This window comes from Anastrepha obliqua, chromosome 3 (genome assembly GCF_027943255.1).
Source record: "Anastrepha obliqua isolate idAnaObli1 chromosome 3, idAnaObli1_1.0, whole genome shotgun sequence".
In the NCBI taxonomy this organism is placed as follows: domain Eukaryota; kingdom Metazoa; phylum Arthropoda; class Insecta; order Diptera; family Tephritidae; genus Anastrepha; species Anastrepha obliqua.
In genome coordinates, this window is record NC_072894.1 from 120085692 (window position 1) to 120105572 (window position 19881).

General features: G+C 35.2%; 2 protein-coding genes across 2 annotated transcripts in view; both read right to left on the reverse strand.

Annotated features, from left to right (window-relative positions):
* Positions 1–5579: 5579 nt before the first annotated feature.
* Positions 5580–6897, reverse strand: LOC129241280 (enkurin). Its single transcript, XM_054877529.1, has 2 exons — positions 5972–6897; positions 5580–5793 (listed from the first exon to the last, which is right to left on the reverse strand). Exons 1-2 carry the CDS (start codon positions 6641–6643, stop codon positions 5620–5622), a joined length of 846 nt encoding a protein of 281 aa, XP_054733504.1. The 5' UTR covers positions 6644–6897; the 3' UTR covers positions 5580–5619.
* A 10559-nt stretch (positions 6898–17456) lies between these two features.
* LOC129241004 (nucleosome-remodeling factor subunit NURF301) overlaps positions 17457–19881 on the reverse strand; it is a 37300-nt gene continuing 34875 nt past the window's right edge. The window contains exons 12-15 of the mRNA XM_054877114.1: positions 18749–18895; positions 18305–18668; positions 18145–18229; positions 17457–18058 (exon numbers count right to left, since the gene is read on the reverse strand). Coding sequence (XP_054733089.1) covers positions 17856–18058; positions 18145–18229; positions 18305–18668; positions 18749–18895 — 799 coding nt within the window. The 3' untranslated portion in view covers positions 17457–17855. The remainder of the gene's footprint in view (positions 18059–18144; positions 18230–18304; positions 18669–18748; positions 18896–19881) is intronic.

A 19881-nucleotide genomic window follows, 5' to 3' on the forward strand; every position in this document is an offset into this window, starting at 1 on the left:
GACAAAGGATTTTGAGAGCAACTGTTCAAGCACAAGTTCGCTCAGAAACACAAGCTGAGCTGCAGGCAGCTAGAAGAGCAATAGAAACCCCAGAGCAATCGCAGGTGAGAAGAATTCATAATGCAGAAATGCAGAGCACGCGCCGTAGAAATTTTATAAGTAAGGAGTGGTCTGTATTTAATGGTACTGGATCTCAATATGATCCTTCAATTGAATATCATAATCATCCTTTAATTTTTATTGGCACAATGGATAAAAAATGTCAGTATTGCGATGCCTTCAAGTGGAAAGATGAAACTGCTGGAATGTGTTGTTCCAGTGGTAAAGTTTCACTTCCAGTACTTGGTGAACCAGAAGAGCCTTTAAAAACTTTATTGTTATATGTTACAAATGAGTCAAAGCAATTCTTAAGCAAAATAAGAAAGTATAACTCTTGCTTTCAAATGACATCCTTTGGAGTTGAAAAAGCGACCACCAACTTTTACTCTACAAGGGCAGATATATCATCAAATTGGATCACTACAATGTCTCACAAGAAGGCTATGGAAGCTTTAAACCGGACTCTCCAGGAGTTGCGAGATAGTTCAGATATAATGGGAGGAATGGTAGTTTTATTGGCTGGTGATTTCCGACAAACCCTCCCAGTCATTCAGAGAGGGACACCAGCAGATGAAATTCAAGCATGTATTAAATCATCATGCTTATGGTCGAAAGTTGAAAAACTCAGCCTGAAAACGAATATGAGAGTTCATCTTCATAATGACGTGGACTCGGGACTTTATGCAGAAATGTTGTTGAAAATTGGTGATGGTTGTTTAGACGTTGACAAAGAAGGTTATATATCACTATCAAGAGAATTTTGCAATTTAGTAGAAAATGATGTGGATCTCATCGCTCATGCTTTTCCGGAATTGCAACAAAATTTGAGTTGTGATCAGTGGTTGTGCGCAAGAGCAATATTAACGCCAAAAAATGAAGTAGTTTCTAGGATCAACACTGACATTTTAAAAGAGGTGCAAGGAGAAATGAAGGTATATTTGTCAATGGATACAATTATGGATACGGAACTAAGTACTTCATATCCTATGGAATTTTTAAACTCACTTGAACTGTCGGGTGTACCGTCACATAAAATTCAATTAAAATTGAATGTACCAGTGATGCTTATGCGAAATCTAAATGCTCCTCTGCTATGTAATGGAACAAGGCTTCGGATAACAAAATTGGGGCAAAATATACTTGGTGCTACTATTTTAACAGGTATGGGTAAGGGAAAAAGTGTTATCATACCTCGCATTCCAATTATTCCCACTGACCTTCCATTCCAATTCCAAAGGGTTCAGTTTCCCGTCAAGCTTAGCTTTGCTGTTATCATAAACAAAGCACAAGGGCTGCAATGTCTGCGGGAGCGCATTTAGAAAAGCCATGCTTCTCTCACGGTCAACTATATGTAGCATGTTCGTGAGTGTCTAATGACCGGAATTTACACATATTTGCAAAAGACGGAAAAACTTATAATATAGTCTACAAAAATATCCTAGATTAATACTCTCCATTATATCTTTTTGAATTATAAGAATTTAAAATTATTTATTTTTGTTACAGTGAAATATATTTTAACATTTGTTGTTGTAATTAAATAAAGCATATTTTAAGTTTTTGAAACTGATTGTATGTAGTAATTTTTAAATACTAAATCACATTGATTCAGTCCTATTGAAATGTAATGATCTTTGATATTTATTTAAGGGCTTCAACGCGAGCGAAGCCGCGGGTAACAGCTAGTACTACATAAATAGTTGAGCACAACTTAAAAATAATTATAATTGTTAGTTTTCATATAAACTTTTCAAGAGGTAAAAAAAAGTCAGAAATCATTGCTTACAAAAGTGTTTTGCTTTTGACTAGGAGTGGTGTATAAATATAAGAGTATTGCAAGCTATTTAGTATTTCGCATCATAAATATTATTTTTGAAAACAGCCTTAACCGATTTGGCATAGGTTCTACCCACTTTCGAAAAAATTCGGGAGGTGTTTTTCCCATTCGTCGAGTAAAACAATCTTAAGGTACTTTTTCGATGAAATTTTGTGTTATCGCATTTTACCGCCGAGAGAGGCCCAAAGATTTCTATACGAATTATAATATTTACATACATATGTCAGAATTTCGGGGAGGGATTTGCAAAAACTTTGTTTAGTACACTGTAATTTCGCATGGATGAGAGATTTACAAGGCTTGCTCTGTAACTGTAAAATACAGAAATGTTGAGGGGAATTCGGTAGCCGAATCGAATCTCCAAGTGACGTGGCAAGCGAATTCTGCACGATCATTTAAGACATATTCACCCACTCGTCCAATCAGTAGTTGCTCAGAACGAAGCAACACGATTGAAGGTTGTGTTGATTTGTTTTTTGTAAACACATCCCAAGTGACGCCAGCTGATTCTGTAAAATTCCCTCAGAACCGAATAACGGTCCAAAATATTTTCTTTTGTTCCTTGACATACTCATTGGTTTTGTTTTTTTTTTTCCTTTTTTTTAATTTTTTTTTTGTGTTAATATTTTTTCACAGTATTTTTATTTTTGTTTTTTATCTAACATACAACCCCAAAACATGATCGAACCTCCGCCGTTCTTAACAGTGGTTTTAAGATTTTTAATTCGCTGCTTTTCATCTCACTCCGCTTTACCATATGACGACCATCCGACCCTAAAATATTAAATTGGCTTTTGTCACTAAACAACTTTTTATTTTATGGGTGCTGGCAAATAAAAGTCGCTTTCTTCATTTACTTTTGTATAACCAGCGCTTCCCACGGAACGCGGCCGTGGACGTAGCTACTCGTGAGTACTCTGCACACTATATAACGAATACTTGGGTGTGAAGTTTTGTCGGTAGTTTCGGGGCTAATATTGAGGATTTTCGCTATTTTATTTTAATATATGGCGTTCTTCCCGTACTGTCAGCAAATTTGGTCGGCCAAGTGTTACATTTTCTAAATTACCGCATTCTTTACACCGCTTTTTACGTTTTCCATCATTTGGTGACATCGTTTTATGGTCTGGTCTAGAACGCTGCAGAACTGCAAAGTGTTTTGTGGCAAGTCCGAACAGAAAACTGTCAAACTTTCTCCTAAAACTTGGAAGGAAAGACGTTCGGTTGATGGTCGGTATTATTACAGGACACAACCCATGGGGTCAGCATATGACCACTATAAGACTCATTTAAGACCCAATGTGTCTGTCTTGCTTGGAGGAGGCGGATAGCACTGAACACTTTCTTTGTGAGTGTCCTGCCTTTGCTAGAGCAAGACTACGAGCTTTGGGTTCCGATGTTGTCAGAATGAGTAATATTCGTTCTCTAAAACTGGAGGATATTTATAGATTTACCAAAGAATCTGGAAAGTTCTCACAAGACTAACTACCTCTGTCTCTATTCTTTCCTATCTCTTTCTCTGATACTTTTTTCCTTTCCTCCTTGAGTATCTACCCTCTTTCCATAGGTCTAAATACAATGGGCTTTTTGCCTCTGTGTTTTAGGAGCCATCAAATCTCTTGGTGCTCCTTGGCTGACATTTTCGATATACACAGTACCACAATTATAAACGAAATGAACTCAAATATAACAAATATTAAATCAAGTTAGCCCTTAGTTCGGCGAAAAATAATTAAGCAAACTTGTTATAGTGACGCTTTCAAAAGCAATCAGCAAAATTCTACAGTGCGCCTAGAATTTTATTGCCGCGCCCGTTTTCTGTTATAATTACTTAACGGTACAATTTCTTTAGGAAATGCGCAATAATTAGAATACGAAATTTGAAACTTGTACATACATACGTACATATATATGTGAAGTGTGTTGTTAGAAAGAAATTTGCTCACTTTTAGGAATGTGAAGTGCATTGATAAAACGATAAGGCTCAATAAATTGTATGAACTTATTTTTATTATTTCAAAAATAAAAAAAATATTAAAAAATTGTCAGAGATAGTTACGATTCCATACTAATCTGAACTTACAAACAAATTGCGCTCTCTCCTTGCAAGTTTTTCGAGTAAACGAAAGCGATGTGTCCAAATTTCGAGCTAACTTACACAAATTACAAGCTTGTACAACATATTTTTAAAACTGCAATTAGCGGTGCCGTAGCCATAACGCCATAGCCGTAACCATAACCAAAGCCACAACACCACAGCATTTGTCGATTAGTCATGCCGTAACCATAAAGGGATGATATTGGAGTAGAATTAATGAGAACATTTGCAACACGTATAATTTTCCCTAAGTCAATTAATTTACGTCGTTCATTTCTAATATTCAAATTTTTATCGCAAATATCAAAACGAATATAAAGTATTCACTACTTACGTTTACGGGGGAAACCAAAATTCAGTAGAAACATACGGCTAAGGTTATGGATATGGTGTTATGGTGCGATACCTATAATCGTTTACACTGATGCCCATATGTTTGATCAGAACAGTTGATTGCTATGGTTATGGTTGTGGCTAAGTTACAGCACCACTAATTACAGCTTGAGGTTTAATCTCACATTTTTCACAGAAAATGGAAAACAAGTACCACGGCCATCGCATTAAAATTAAAAAAAAAACGACGGTGTTGTCCCGTTCGGAGTAATGGGGTCCTACATCCCTTAAGGGGGTCTTCTGGTCTCGAGGCCCTGAAATGAAGGGTTTTTTTGGGGATTGATTGTGACAAATCCTGTGAATATTTAAAAAACAATTTTTTTTATTTAAAGGTATATGTCTTGGCTTTTAAAAAATGGTTTTGATTTTGAAAAAAATTAACACCCGCGACCTTGAAATGGCGCTGAAGACGTCCACCTCCAAACGAAACAGGTCTCCATTTTGGTCACGGTTTTTCCACCTGGATAATCAGAAAGCAAAAATTAGATATGCGTTGTCTTCAGAGTTGCCCTGGTTAAGTTTTCCCGTGACAGATTTTTTTTTTTAAATTTTTTTCAAAAGTTATGCAACAATTTGCAAAAAAAATTTTTTTTTGCTCATTTTTTGAACTTTAAAAGGTTATAAAAATGGAATGAAAAAAAATTTCAAAAATCGTACACGGGGAAACTTAGCGGTAAGTTTTCCGAACCTTTTAAGACCAAAACCATTGAAATCGGACTATAACTACTATGAAAAGTGTGACCAAAATGCTTAAAAACACGATTTTCGGGGAAACGCGTTTAAAGATAAAGTTTATGATAAAACGGCCGGAGGAGGGTACACTTCGGTGCCCAGAAAAATGTGAAAAAATGCGATTTTCAAAAAATCCTTTCTGTGGCGTATTCTCGCATACACATACAACAAAATTATGCAAAAAAAAAAAATCGATTTTTTTTTTCGCTGGAGACCAGAAGACCCCCTTAAATAATGTTTAAGGGTATGTATTCTTGCTTAGTAATCAATTCGCTCAAAATTTCATTTTGACGAAAAGTTATGTTCTCCAAAGTTTTTTTTTTGCTTAACAGGCATCCGCAGCAAACAGCTGGGTTTTTGAACGAATTTTTTATTATATTCTTAAATCTGTTAATTAAAGTTGCTCTCAAAACAAATGGATGAAGTGCATGCAAGTGGAAAATATTCCTTTTATTTAAAATTAAAACTCTGATACATATATTACTGGATTTGATTCCAAGAGAAAAATGTCATGTTCCAGCTGACGTAGCTCTTTTTCCAAATTTGACTTTCTCAACCGCTTTGAGATGGTATCCGTATACAATGAACCGGACTGATAAGCTTTAAATACGTTATTGAAATGCTGTTTAAGACCCTGCGAATAAGAATAAGTTTTATAGTTTTAAACACAATGCTTTAAAAATACAAACTAAATTAATTTCCAAAGCACATTTTTATAAAAAAATTCTATCGATTTTTAGCCTAAATATGTACATTGGTATGCATGTACATACACATATGTATATGTATATTTTTCGACATCATCTTCTTACCTTTAGAATGTTATCCCTTTCCTCAGACGGTAGTTGACGGATATTAACTTCATTGAATTTGCATCGCTCTGCTAACTGAATTTGTTCGGATTTGCATTTCTCAAGCGTAGGTCGCAAAGCTCTCTTACGTACACGCAAATAGCAAGGCACCTTACCGAAGTCGCCAGAACACACATACTTCGGAACAAGCCCTGAATTTTCCAATCGACGTGGTGTGCCGGTGTGAAAATCAATATATTGCGGCGGGTGCCATTTTGCTGGCGCACCCTTTATGCAATTGGCATTCTTTTTTATAAAATTTACTTTTTTCTTTTCCTTATCGCGCTTCTCTTTCTTTAGATCTTCCAAGCGTGGTACTGGTAATATCGGTTCATCACGTTTGGGACAGGTATGGTCGCGTTTACGCTGCCACTTGACGCCACCATTTTTGCGCAAAAATTCGCACGGCTCTCGTAGTGGAGTCTCACTGTAGCCCATTGTTTTATGTTCGCTCTTTTGTGAGCCTGTTAGTAATTGCTTGCCATCCGGCAATTTTATTACGGCATCAATTTTTTTCTTTTTACTTGCCTTAGGCCTTGAAGTGAAGCTGCTGTGCAATAATTGATAATAATCGGATTTGTTTTCCAAATCATTGATATTCTCATTGTGGCGCGTTATATAGACCAGCGACATAATGAATCCGATGTTCTTTTTTAAAGATTTGTTTTAAAAGAGTCTTCTTCGAGCTGGTTTATTATACTCTGTAGATTCGCGTGATCTTTAACGTTACAAGGAAAGCGATAATTTTCTGTGAGTTTATATGGGATTTTCAAAAATATACAATGACACAAATAAATTTACTCCCTAAATATTGGATTTGAATACTTTCAGTTAATTTGATACCAAAGAGCAAAGAGTTGGAAATGTATGATTTTGAAAGCGTTGTTAGGGCATGTAAATAAATTCGTTGTTTGAAACAAAATAATAGACATGCTACGTCGCTTAGTTACATAAAACTATTGGAAACGCACCCTTACACATAAAAAGACTTTACTAATTAGTAGTGGCGTTGTACAAATGGATATGTAAAATGCGTGGTGGTGGGGTTTTGCCTAGCGTGTTTGTATGTCCATTTGTTTTGAGCAATGGTCACAAATCGTTTTCTCTAAAACTAAATCGAATACGATAATTAAATGGGATTCAAAACTGCGGATCAAAACTATGTAAAATTGATTTTAAGCAAACATTTAGTTTTTAAATAATTTTGTAAGCTGGGCGTGGTCAAGCGCACTTGTCGTGAAATATGTGTATCTCAGTAATCGCCTAATTGATTTCACCTAAACTTTTTACGCGTATTGCTGTTAGTCCCACTTAAACTTTAAAATATAAAAATATATTCTTAGCTTTCACACAGTTTTTCTCAATAATAAGCCTAGGCCTGGTAATCTATATATATAAAAAGAAGTTACATTTCTTTGGTAATCTTATAACTCAAGAACCGCCAAACCGATTGACACAAAAATTTTAGAGTTCTTTTCTATGTTTGAGGAGGTGGTTTGTGTGAAGTTTGATTGAAATCGGTGCAGCCGTTCCTGAGTTATGACATTTTATGTGAGTAATGGTTTCCTCTCATACGAAATGCCTGTATGGGAAAAACAACAACAAATACACAGCCGCTTATGAGCGTTTCTGTTGTACTGTTGTGGTTGTAAGTGTATTATGTTAATATTAATTTTGTACGAAAATATAATAAAAACTGGAGCATTCAAGGAACTGGAAAAACATTTCTAACTTTATTTATTTTAGCATAATTTATTAAGCGTAAAAAATTGAAATGGAAAGTAAAGAATCAAAGTTTAATTACAAGTTTTTATCGGCTCTTTCACCTTACCTGTATATAGGTGACCACCACAATCAAATTTAAAAAAAGTACAGAAAAGGCTATTGTGACATCTTTAGAAAGTATGTTGAATGAAAAAAATCAACTAATTCAACTTTTTAAACATTTTACGAGTTCTATAAAGAAAACTTAATATGAAAAATTTCTTGCGATATAAAAAAAAACATTTTATGTATGGTGGTGCGAAGCCCACTGGGAAATGCTAGTGCTTTACTAAATTAAAAAAAATTAAATTTTTATAGTGATGAGCACATTTTGAGAAAGTTCAGATAGAACAAAATTTTTTGTATAAAATAATTTGCATGAAACATTTCTTAAAGCCATTGAACTGTCCCGAAAAGACACACTGCCGAATATACATATCTTCCTCTTCTTGATTTGCGCGATTTTGGCAGATTTTAACAAAGTGTACCAGACGTGTCTTTCTCGTGCTAACCGGCGCCAGTTGGTGAAACTATGGCCTTCCCCAACTGAGCTTTCCAACTCAGAGGAGGTCTTCCTTTTCCTCTGCTACCACCAGCTGTTACCGCATCGAATACTTTCAGAGCCGGAGCGTTTGTATCCATTCGGACGACATGACGCAGCCAACAAAGCCGCTGGATCTTTATTCGCTGCGCTATGTCTATGTCGTCGTAAAGCCCATACAGCTCATTGTTCCATCGCCTACGATACTCGCCGTCGTCAACGTGCAAAGGTCCAAAAAACTTCCGCAGAGTCTTTCTCTCAAACACTTCAAGGGACATATACATATAATATAATATAATGATGAAAGTCCAATCTGAACTAGATGAATTATATTCTTGGTGCTTGAGATTACATCTTTCATTAGATACTAGCGAAAACCCGTCCGTTCCGCTGGTCGTCTTTAAAAAAATCTAGATTAATTATAATAATTAAATTAAGCCGAAAAATACTGTGTGTATTTTATAAAAAATCTCGCTAATGAATAATAATGAAAGAAGTTTTAAATAGTAGTAGCAATTAAAAAACGTTTGATGTGATTTTTCCATGCGTTGTTGAATAAATGAACAACACCGATGGCTTACCAACTCTTGAGCATGAAACATAAAGTTGGCCATGAGAAAAACATGGGTATTCTAAATCAATACCACAAATTGATAAAGTTTGGCCTTGTGACTTATTAATAGTAATCGCGAATGCAAGGCGAACAGGAAATTGAATTCAAACGGCATATCTGATGGTATCATTGGTATTCGCGGTATGAAAACGTCTTCACCAGAGTATTTTCCATTCAAAATTGTTGCTTCAATGACGTTATTAATCAATCTCTTAACTGTTAATCGAGTGCCATTACATAGTTTGTGGTTGATTTATGTTTCTCAACACAATAATCGGTGCTCCTATTTTCAAGTTTAGCATGTGTGGCGGTAATCCAGGTAAATCTAAGGAATTCAAAAATTTACAATATCATCTTGATTTGTAACAGTGTCAACGGATCGATTTGTTTGTTCTGGACTTGGTATGTTAGCCAAAATAGCCGCATTCATTTCATTCACATCTTTATTTTTGCCAGCCATGATGGCTCGTTCACTAAGCCAATCATGATTTTTGTAATTTTGAGGCAAATTTGGGAAAATACTTTGAATTAACTGTTCTTTCGTTTGACTTATTTGACAAAAGTTTGGTTGTAAAGTTATTAAGCCAGTTAAATTATCGACAGGAACTTTGTCATTTCCAATATCCAATAATTGCTGTGAGAATTCAGCAGCTGATGGATCATTTTGCATTAGAACACGTACATTTGTAGTTAGTTTGAGTGTTTGAACATGTCTCCACAAATATGATGATTTCAAACATGCAGCAAATTCATCTGCTACAGTTGCTCGAGGAATAACAGGCAGTGTTTGTCTAAAATCACCTGCCAGCAGCAATAAGGCACGACCAAACATTTCATTTTTACTACGTAAATCTCGTAATGTCCTATCAAGCGCTTCCAGTGACTTTTTATGTGCCATCGTGCACTCATCCCATACAATTACGTGTGCAAAAAAGCGGAAAAGGAGAAGAAGACTGTTCTATTCCCCCCCGCTTTAACCCAGCTATGTGTTCAGGTGCAAATGACTTTTTTGCGTGAAGTCTGATATAAAATAAGTTCTATTTACTCTTCTTAAATTTATATAAACTTTTCCAGGCGAAGTAAAAAAACTGACATATATTTGCTTCAATCGTATATTTGTGAGTACACAGGTAATACGTAAATATATGAATGATATAGGTAATATCTCATATTAGCATAACCTTTCTGCAAAAAATTAAGGAAACGATCACCAATCACGCCGGCAATGATACAATGAATTTGTCACTATAACTGACTTCAGATTAACGTTTATATAATTAGCGTATATGTAACATTTTAAAATTTTTTTAGAATTTTTTTTTTAATTTTTAATAATAAGCGGTCTTCCTCTTCCTCTTCCTGTAGCTATTCCTTTTCCTCTTCCATCTTCAGCTCCATTTCCTTTCTTTATCTTGGAAACGGGCAGCAAAAATTACTTCACTTAAACACTTCATCAACAGCTTCCATCTGATACCCATATTGTACAAACACATCCAAGGGTACCTTGGTCCACCTTTTCAGCTATATCTCGAGACCCTGGTCACTCAGAGATCTAAAAAATACTCTGTATTAAAGCACTCATCAGTAGCTTTGATTTGATACCCACAATGTAAAAACACATCCTAGGGTTACCCGGGTCCTCGTTTTGGCCTTCGGCAGCGCCACCTGGTGGCAAGTGGAATCAATAAGCATATTATACTAACCTTCACTGTGGAAAAATATATATACAGTAGGTTCTGTTTTTATGCGGTAGATACGTTCCGCAAGAATCAGCATAAAAAAAACAGCATAAAAAAAGCTACTAGTTCTATAGTAAAACTATAGATACGTTTCAAATGCTAAAACCGCATAAATCTGAAATAATGTAATAAAATCGCATAAAAAAGGGCACTAGTCCCATATTATAACTATAGATACGTTCCATAGACCGCATGAATCTGTGATGAGTTTTTGCTTAGCTGGTTTAGAATCTTGTTTATATGTACAATTCCCGATAGGTCGACATGCATTTTGTAATTTAAAAAAAAAACCGCACTATTTCAAAACCGCATAAAAAAAGCCGCATAAAAACAGAACCTACTGAATATACCAAATTTCATAATAATCGGCCCAGACACACACGACCAAAATGTATTCAATTCTAATGAATGCTATGTGCGGTACAAAAAATACGTGCGGCAAAATAGCAAAAACACACTCACTTAACCGACGCACCGCACACACACGCGTTATCGGATTTCAACCAAACTTCACAGAAACCTTTGCCAAAGCAACACCAACAATGTGTGAAACTTTCATTGTTTTCCTAATCGCGTTGCTGAGATTACCCCGGACAAATGCACACTTTTTTCGGCTTAATTTTTATATATATATATTAGATTAAAAAATGTGCCCATGTTTCTTTTTCAAAATCAGACAGTTCATTAAAAACTCACTACAGCTTTTTTGGAGGTCACTTGTAATCGCTTTAGGAATTTAAGGATCTTGGCGTTATTTTTGACATTAAATTTTCATTCATCAGACATATTAATTTTGTCATTTCAATGGCGTAATAGCGCTGAATTTTCCGATCCGTACACCATAAAACTTCTTCATAACTCTTTCGTTCGCTCGATTCTCGAGTATGCTGCAATAATCTGGCACCCTTTGCACTAGTTCCACATTAATGGAATCGAGCGCGTGCAGAAGGTATTTCTCGGATCTTATACCTTCGAGTAGTGCCCTTTTAACGCTGCTCAATTGATGAAATAGCTCGACAAAAAGAGGTCTATATTGAATTTAACTTTTATTTTTTGCATTAGCCAAGGAGTTTATGAGTGTTTGTCACATTAGGGAAGAATAAATTTTAATGTTCCGCGAAGGTTACTTCGTACTTCGTTGCCTTTCTAAGCAGATAAGGCTGGATAGATAGATAGGCCCGTCACAATCAGCCCGTTGCGGCAACGAATTTGACTGATAGCAAAATACAAGGTGAAGTCCAAAATAAACAAGACTGGCGCCATAAAATGGTTCTTGATGGTGCCATCTTTTTAATGAGTTAGTGCGTTGGAAGTTACCTCACTAGCTGACTTCCAGTGAAAGTTTAGTGGCATTCAGTTCAGTGGAAGCGAAGTTATTGTGTCTAAAGTGTCACTATGTTTGTGTCATCGGTACAAAAATGAGTTTCAAACAAAAAGCTAATATCAAATTTTGTTTTAAAATTGGAAAAACGTTTACCGAAACATTTGAATTGATTAAACGCTTAAAATCAGTAATCAGCGAAAACTCCATCGAAATTATTCGTAAATTTAGCAAAAATGAACCGACATCATCGTTCAAATTCATGAAATCGGAGATGAATATCCCAAAAACATCGATTTATCGCATTTTAACTGATTATTTGGGCTTACGAAAGGTCTGCGCACTTTTCATTCCACACAAGTTAACTGAGGACCAAAAATTGCTCAACATTCGAAAGACCTCATTAAAGAGACGTGAAAAGACGAGAACTTCCTTTACAACATTGCAACTGGTGATGAAACGTGGTGTTTCCAACATGAACCTGAAGCTAAGCGTCAAAGTGCCGAATGGCCTAGAAATCGCATTTTAACCGTCAATCACTCATCGTATTCACCTGATATGGCTCCCTGTGTCTTCTACCTATTCGAGAAATTGCATTTGGCCAGGAAAGGAAAACGTTTTGCGTCCGTAGAGGCCATCCAAAAGGGTTGTACTGAAACACTCTTTCGAAAAGTTTGTAGATCGCACAAAACAGTGTGTCGAGGCCAGAAGGGACTATTTTGAATAAATAAACTCGAAGCTATTTTTTTATTTTAGCTCAGTCTTGTTTATTTTGGACTTTACCTTGTAGATTACAGAGACTCAATAAAGAACTCGGACATACATAGCATGCAGCTTCATATTCAACATTTTTATAAGGAATGTAAGTTAAATATTTTTATTTTTATATTTTTCCAGTGGGTATTCAAATAGGATTTTAAAAATGTGTCAGAAAAGAAGTCGGACATCTGGCATTATTGCGATGGTTTGGCACTTTAAAACGGGGAATCCCACAATTAATTTGCTCTCGGTAGAACAGTGCAAAGAAAGAACCAAACATAATAAAGGAAAATAAAATTTCAGTCGTGTTTTGTTGAATAAAAGTCCAAATTATAAACATGGCTAGACAGCGTGGACAAAGCACAATTAAAGCCAGAAATTTAATTATTAGTCATCATGAAAAGGGTAAAATCGTTCGGGGAATCGCAGAAATAGTGGATAGACCCCGTCCGACTGTATACGACGTGATAAAACGTTTCAAAGAAACAAAATCCGTGGAAATGAAGAAGAAATTGGGACGACCAAACCTATTTTCGCATGCAGATGAACGGTGGATAGTGCAACAAATTGAGAAAAATCCAAATTTGAGCGCTCCTAAGCTCGCAACAGAAATCGCCCAACACCTTAATATTAACTGCGACCCAGAAAGTAAACGTATAGTTTTGCGAAAGAATTATTACAATGAAAGAGTCACATGAAAAAAACCTTTCATCAACGAGATTAACCGACACAAGAGAATAAAATTAGCAAAGCGTTATGAGGATAAGGATTTCGAATTCTGGAAGCACGTGTTATTTGCAGATGAAAGCACGTTTAACATAGTTAGGTCAGATGGACAATCATATGTGTGGAGAAAACCTAATGAAGAGTTGCTTTAAGAATACTTACGTCCGACTGTTAAACATGGGGGTGGGTCGGTAACGGTATGGCGTTGTATGTCCGCTGCTGGTACTGAACATTTGTGCATCATTGAGGGCAATGTGGACCACAAAAATTTACCTAACAATTATGAAAGAAAATTTTACCAAAGTGCTGAAAAGTTGGGAATTAAGTACAAGCATAAGGCACTTGATGTCCGTCTATGTCCCTAAAATACTTGAAACACTTTGGAAAACCAACTTAGAAAGCATGTTATTAAAAAAAGGAAAGACCTATTAAAGAAGAATGGGGGAAAATAGATCCCTTAACATCCAAGAAGCTGGTCGAATCCATGCCAAGAATACTGAATGCTGTGAGAAAAAATAAAAGCTTCCCGACTAAATATTAATTGCATTGTTTTTTCTTAAATATTATTTGCCTAACTTTACCTCATATAAATGTCCGAGTTCTTTTTTGTCATGTATTTTGCTAAGTTTTTTTGTTTTTATTGTCTATGTACGAATGAGTTGAAGTTCGTTTATATTTTTTGTAGTTTTGACAAATACGCTTGAAGAACGAAAATAAATATAACACATAAACGCAATACATTTGCATTTTAATATATATTTTTAACACACTTTTATTAGGTCGGATTGTATGTATGTATGTATGTAACGGAATCTTTGAGCTTAATTTTCACTGGCTTCTAAAAATCTGATCGACTCGGAACACACAACATAGATGACTAGATGGGAAACTCTTTTTCTCGTGAGAGCGCTGAAAAACGTGCATTTTTTATAACATTTGCCAATATTGCCACACCGGTAGAAACATGAATTGGGTATTTTTTTAAACAAAAATTGGGAATTTTTAGTTTCCACACCACCATTGAGGTTAGTATTTAGTGTGCGGTTGTGTAATAGTATATTACTCGTAAACACCTACATATACTAAAAATAAAAAATAGTTAAAAAAAAACTAAAAAACACGCTTTTATTGCTAATCGAACTAAAAAGTAGAAAATAAATTTTAATGACAAAGAGACCTATAATGAAGTAATAGCAAATCGAACGATCAGTCATAGTCAACTATCTCAGAACAGAATTATAACCAAAATTAAGTTACAAATAGAGTAATTCAAATTAGAGTTAAAAGCGTGCCGCTGCAGCCGCCTCTGTAATGTCTGGTACAGAACGTTTTCTTGCTAGCTCATTTGCTATCTTATAACCTTCCATTATTTTTACTGTCATAGGCAAAGTTTATGGTATGCTCCGAAATTTATGGACAACTCAATATTTTACACCAGTAAACACTCGACTGCTACTAGCTAAAACGTATTTGTTACCAACGTTACTGTATGGTTGCGAGTTATATACTCCTTGTGATAGTGTGTGTCGTAGTAAGCTTAATGTTTTGTATAACAACATTGCTAGGTACGTGTACTGTAAAAAACGTTTTGACCATATTTCAGTATTTGCGAAAAAAATTGCTTCCGTGTCCTTTAACGACTTGCTTAGGTTTAAATGTTTAGTTTTACTCCCCAAGATCATAAACACTCAAAAACCCAGATACCTCAAAGATCGACTTATGCCTTCAAAGTCCTGCCGCTCGTTAAACATAGTCCCGATGAAATACAGTTGTTTGGTGACTGAACGTCAATACTTTGTGTTCTCTGTCCGTCTTTGGAATACCTTACCTTACAAAATTAAACGTATAAAAGAAAGCTCGTGCTTCAAAAATAAATTGCTTCACTATCTTGCCGAAAATTGCTGAATGTACTTTAAATCTCTTCCCATTACTCCTGCTACCACTATTTTTTACCTTACTTTCCTTTTAATACTTTCTCCAACTTATATATTACTTCTTTACTACTATCTGTAATTTTAATTTTAATTTTGATTTTACTGTTAATCCTTTTATGTCAACTATTCTTAAGGTCAATCATTGTAAGAATAACCTATGGTTGTATGTTTTGACTTTAATAATAAATAAATAAATAAATATTCACATGACCGGGAACCCATGTCAGAGTAATTTGAAGCAAAGTTTGGATGAAATGGAATTATAATGCTTCTTTGTAGTGTTTTACTGATTTGCATTCATCTCGAATTGCTAATAGTTCTGCCTGGAACACGCTGGCATAGCTACGAAGTTGAATTTATTTGGATAGTTCAGCGGCTCGAATAGAGTGCCGATTACAATGGCGAATTCACCTCGTAGTAGAGACAACGACAGGCAGCATTTGTCAAATATATCAAAAATACTGTAAGGTCTCGTTTTACGCGATTTTGAAGTTGTGCGGTTTGTATTTCATCCAAAAATTTCTTGTCAAAAAAGAAAGATAATGAAGTTTGTGAAAATCTATTGCCCTTACCGCAAATATACATATATTGTAGAAACAGTCTTTTCTGACGACGTAAGTGATTGGGAACCACTGCGCAAATTATCCAAACCATTGTCATATAGCGATAATGATTAAAAAATGTGAAACTATGTATATTACGTTTCAATAAAATAAAATAAATTAATTTTGAATACAAGTTTAGTTTAAGCTTTTATATGAATTTCTTTCGGATATTCAAAGTAATTTTGTAAAACGCACATTTATTTTAATTTTTGCAAACTTTTTTATGCGGTTTAAGTTAATTATTACGAAACATATCCCTTGTTCAAGCAAGTAAAGTCTTTGCCAATGCAAATTTTTGAAAGGCTCTTTTGTGAAGAAAGTGTCCAGCATAAAATGAGACATTACAGTACACACTTTTTTATGAGCGCTATTATTTAGACGATAGCACGACTGCTGAACAGGCTGCAGGACTGTAATTGTCAATGATTAATGTGGATGGATTGTTGTTCCAAAGTTTTCAAAATTATTTGTTTTTAGGAATTTTCCTTTTTACTGGGAAATTTTTGAAATAGCCCCAAAATAATGCATTTTCTCCTACATCCATCAAAAAATTATCACTTTTTGTCTCAATACGAGTATACCATCAACTATTAAACTAGACAACATTTCCATTTTATTTACAGCAGTAGAGAACGCGGTTTAGAATGTAAAAAAAAGAAAAATTACAATGCTAAATTTCAACAGTTACTGCTGCAGCTTTGCTAGTTGTGCGCATACTGCACCAGATAGACACCAACTTTCGAGCGAATTTCAGTCACTTTCACTTATTTCCTAAAATTAATTCTGAGTGGATTTGGGCGTTCTGAGACGATTTCCCAAGAAAATTAAACCTTTTCATAAAACATATGGCTAAAATCAATATACACCAATTCTAACAAATCTGAAGTATGGGAAAAGTCGCTTATAATGTTTCTGTGAAATAAATAAAATAAATAAATAAATAATTAAATAAATAAATAAATTTCAATTGTTATTGGCTTTGGTTAAGCTGGCAGCCGCTAGCTGTAAAGTTCATTTTTTAATAAAAAAGTTCTTTTTATCAATGAAAAAACCGAGTTTAAAAATTATCACATAATTCGGTTTTCCGAACGCCACAACTAAATTCACTCGAACTTTAGATTCATTTTCATATTCACTTTCATTCTGATTGCAAAACCTGCTTGAATAGCAATATTAGCCAATGTGATAGAACCATTTGTGGAACATCAAGACCCACGCCACAAATATCAGGAGCTCGGCCAAACATCTAACAGAAGCTTACGCGCCAATTATTTTTGATTTATTTATATGATAGGACGAAAGGCCCGGCGGCGAGTAGGCGAGTCACGTTAACGGTCATTATGTAGTCATTGCCATTTATAGATAATGTTTATGTTGTTACAATAACAAATATTAGACGAGTAAAGTACAATATAATCTGCGGCAATAAATAAAATTACACATATGCTTTTTTAGTATTTATTAATACTTTCTCAAATTAAAAAAGAAAAAAGCATACAATACAATGTATGTGTATTTGTATTTTGCTCTTAATACTATCGCAGCTAAATGCATTGATCAATTATTTACAGGAGAAATTCATGTAGTAAGATTTTTACACAATGTTTTAGCTTTACTTTAAGTTCTTTTCTTGATGACTTTTTTTGTTTTTTCTTTTTTTTTTAATGAAAAACACGCTTAAATCTATATAACTAACCTACGTGTGGTGAGCTCTAATCAAAATACGCATAATACGTTCTTATACATTATATTATGCAACAATTATAGCTATTTACATTATTTGCACCAACACTGACCGTGAAACGCTTGGTACGGCATTTTTTACAGTTGATTTTAGTTTATTTTAGTTTTGACTAACCACAGTTTCCCGGAAATTTTTAATTTTTTGCACAAAGTATGCTTCCAAAGTCTCGGCGCACTTGTAAAACGATGAATCTTTTGGATTGTAGTAGCGGCAGTTGTCGAAAATTTTCGTCATATCACCAATAAATTCCGATAATTTAGTGTACACGTTTGTATCCAATTTCTTCTCAATTTTTTGTAGATCTATTCAATTTAAATGAACAAAATTTAATTCAAATTAGAAAGTCCAATCTTTATAAAGTAGTTTAAAATCAATATTTAATACACACCCATAGGTTCTTTTATGACTTTATAGTAGTCGGGCGCTTCTTCTGGGTCCACTGGCTCCATAAAAGGCCATGCACTCTTGTGTGACTGCAAATTTAGAAGAACACAATTCAGTCAAGGAATGTTGAGGTTTATTTTAAAAATATTTTAATTGCATGTTACCTGAATTTGCTTAATAAGTTTCTTCAATTCGATCGTCTCATTTTCGGCTAAATTCTTCATATTTGCCAAGTTTACCGAATTGTTGCGCTGGCATTGGGGACAAATATATTCGTCGATAAACTCTGCTTCACTTTGCACAATACCCACACAACGACCGTGGAACCAATCTTGACATTTGTCGCAGCAGATATAGAATTGTGACTCGTCATACGGTTGGCGACACGAACAATACAGTTCTTGGGTCTCGCGAGCTCGCTTGCAATCATCACAAATAAATTCGGATAATTTTTTAGATGCTTCTTCTGTAATGTTTACACAATCACCATGGAACCAGTTACTGCACAAATCACAGCCAACATAGAACCTTTTTTAAGAATGAATAAGGGAAGAATTAGTTTTCGAATTTTAATTAAATAAAAAATATCACAGCGGATAACAACATACTTCGTATCATCGTATGGTGTGCGACAAATGCAATACAATTTCTCCTTCTTCTTATTGACTTTCTTCTGTGATCTTCCGTGCGGATTTTTGGACGGTGTCATTGATGGTGAAAGAGGAGCGTTGTGATTCTTTAACTGTTTAGTTGGTCTGAAATTAAATAAAATTATGAATACCCAAGCAATTTATTTTCGATTAAAAAAAAAATTACAACAACAAAAAATCATTGTGGTAAATTTCTGCGCATAACTCTTAGCATCAGTCCTAGGTCCCTAGTCATAGTCCTCTCACCGTTTTTATGGAACGCAGTTGTAAATAAACTTCTGTTAATACTGGAATCGGTGGACTGTAAGGTGATAGCTTAGGCCGATGATGTTGTTATTGTTGTCTCTGGTGAATTTGTATCTATATTAATACAAAATGCTCTAGCTAGATATACTTTCTAGGTGGGCAGAAAAGTGTGGTCTAGGAGTGAGTCAACCCAGACAAAACACAACTCATATTGTTCACTAGGAAACACAGAATCCCTCAGCCCCAATTATGCTCATGGGGAAGCTCTTGTGATTTCGGAAGAAACCAAGCACTTGGGACTAAACATAGATAGGAAACTGACTTGGAAGTCAAACATCTTAGAGTCAGGAAAGCGAACCTAGCTTTTTATGCCTGTAAGAGAGTTTTAGGTAAGACCTGGGGAATTAAACCTAAGATTGCTTCTTGGTTTTACACTGCTGTCGTCAGACCCATTCTTCTATATGGAAATGTTGTCTGGTGGTGTGCTATGCAGAAAAAAACCTATTCTAAGCCAGGCCATCCATGGCTTTGGATATCATATTACATCTGGCACCCCTAGATCTCTTCTGCAAATACTCAGCGGCCTGCTCCGCTTTAAGGCTCAAAGCGAGCTCAAAACGGAGGACTGTCACACATGGACATTCAACCACCTTAGACCCTTATACGGATATACCCAGTGATTGTGATTATCACGCTCCCATTCACTGCTTCGAAAGGGATTTCCTAATGAAACTCCCTTCTAGACTGGAATGGCTTGAAGAAGATCCAACACCCACCACACCCGTTAAGTTTACACGGACGGATCTAGAATGGACACCGGTGTAGGATCAGGGTTATATTGCGAA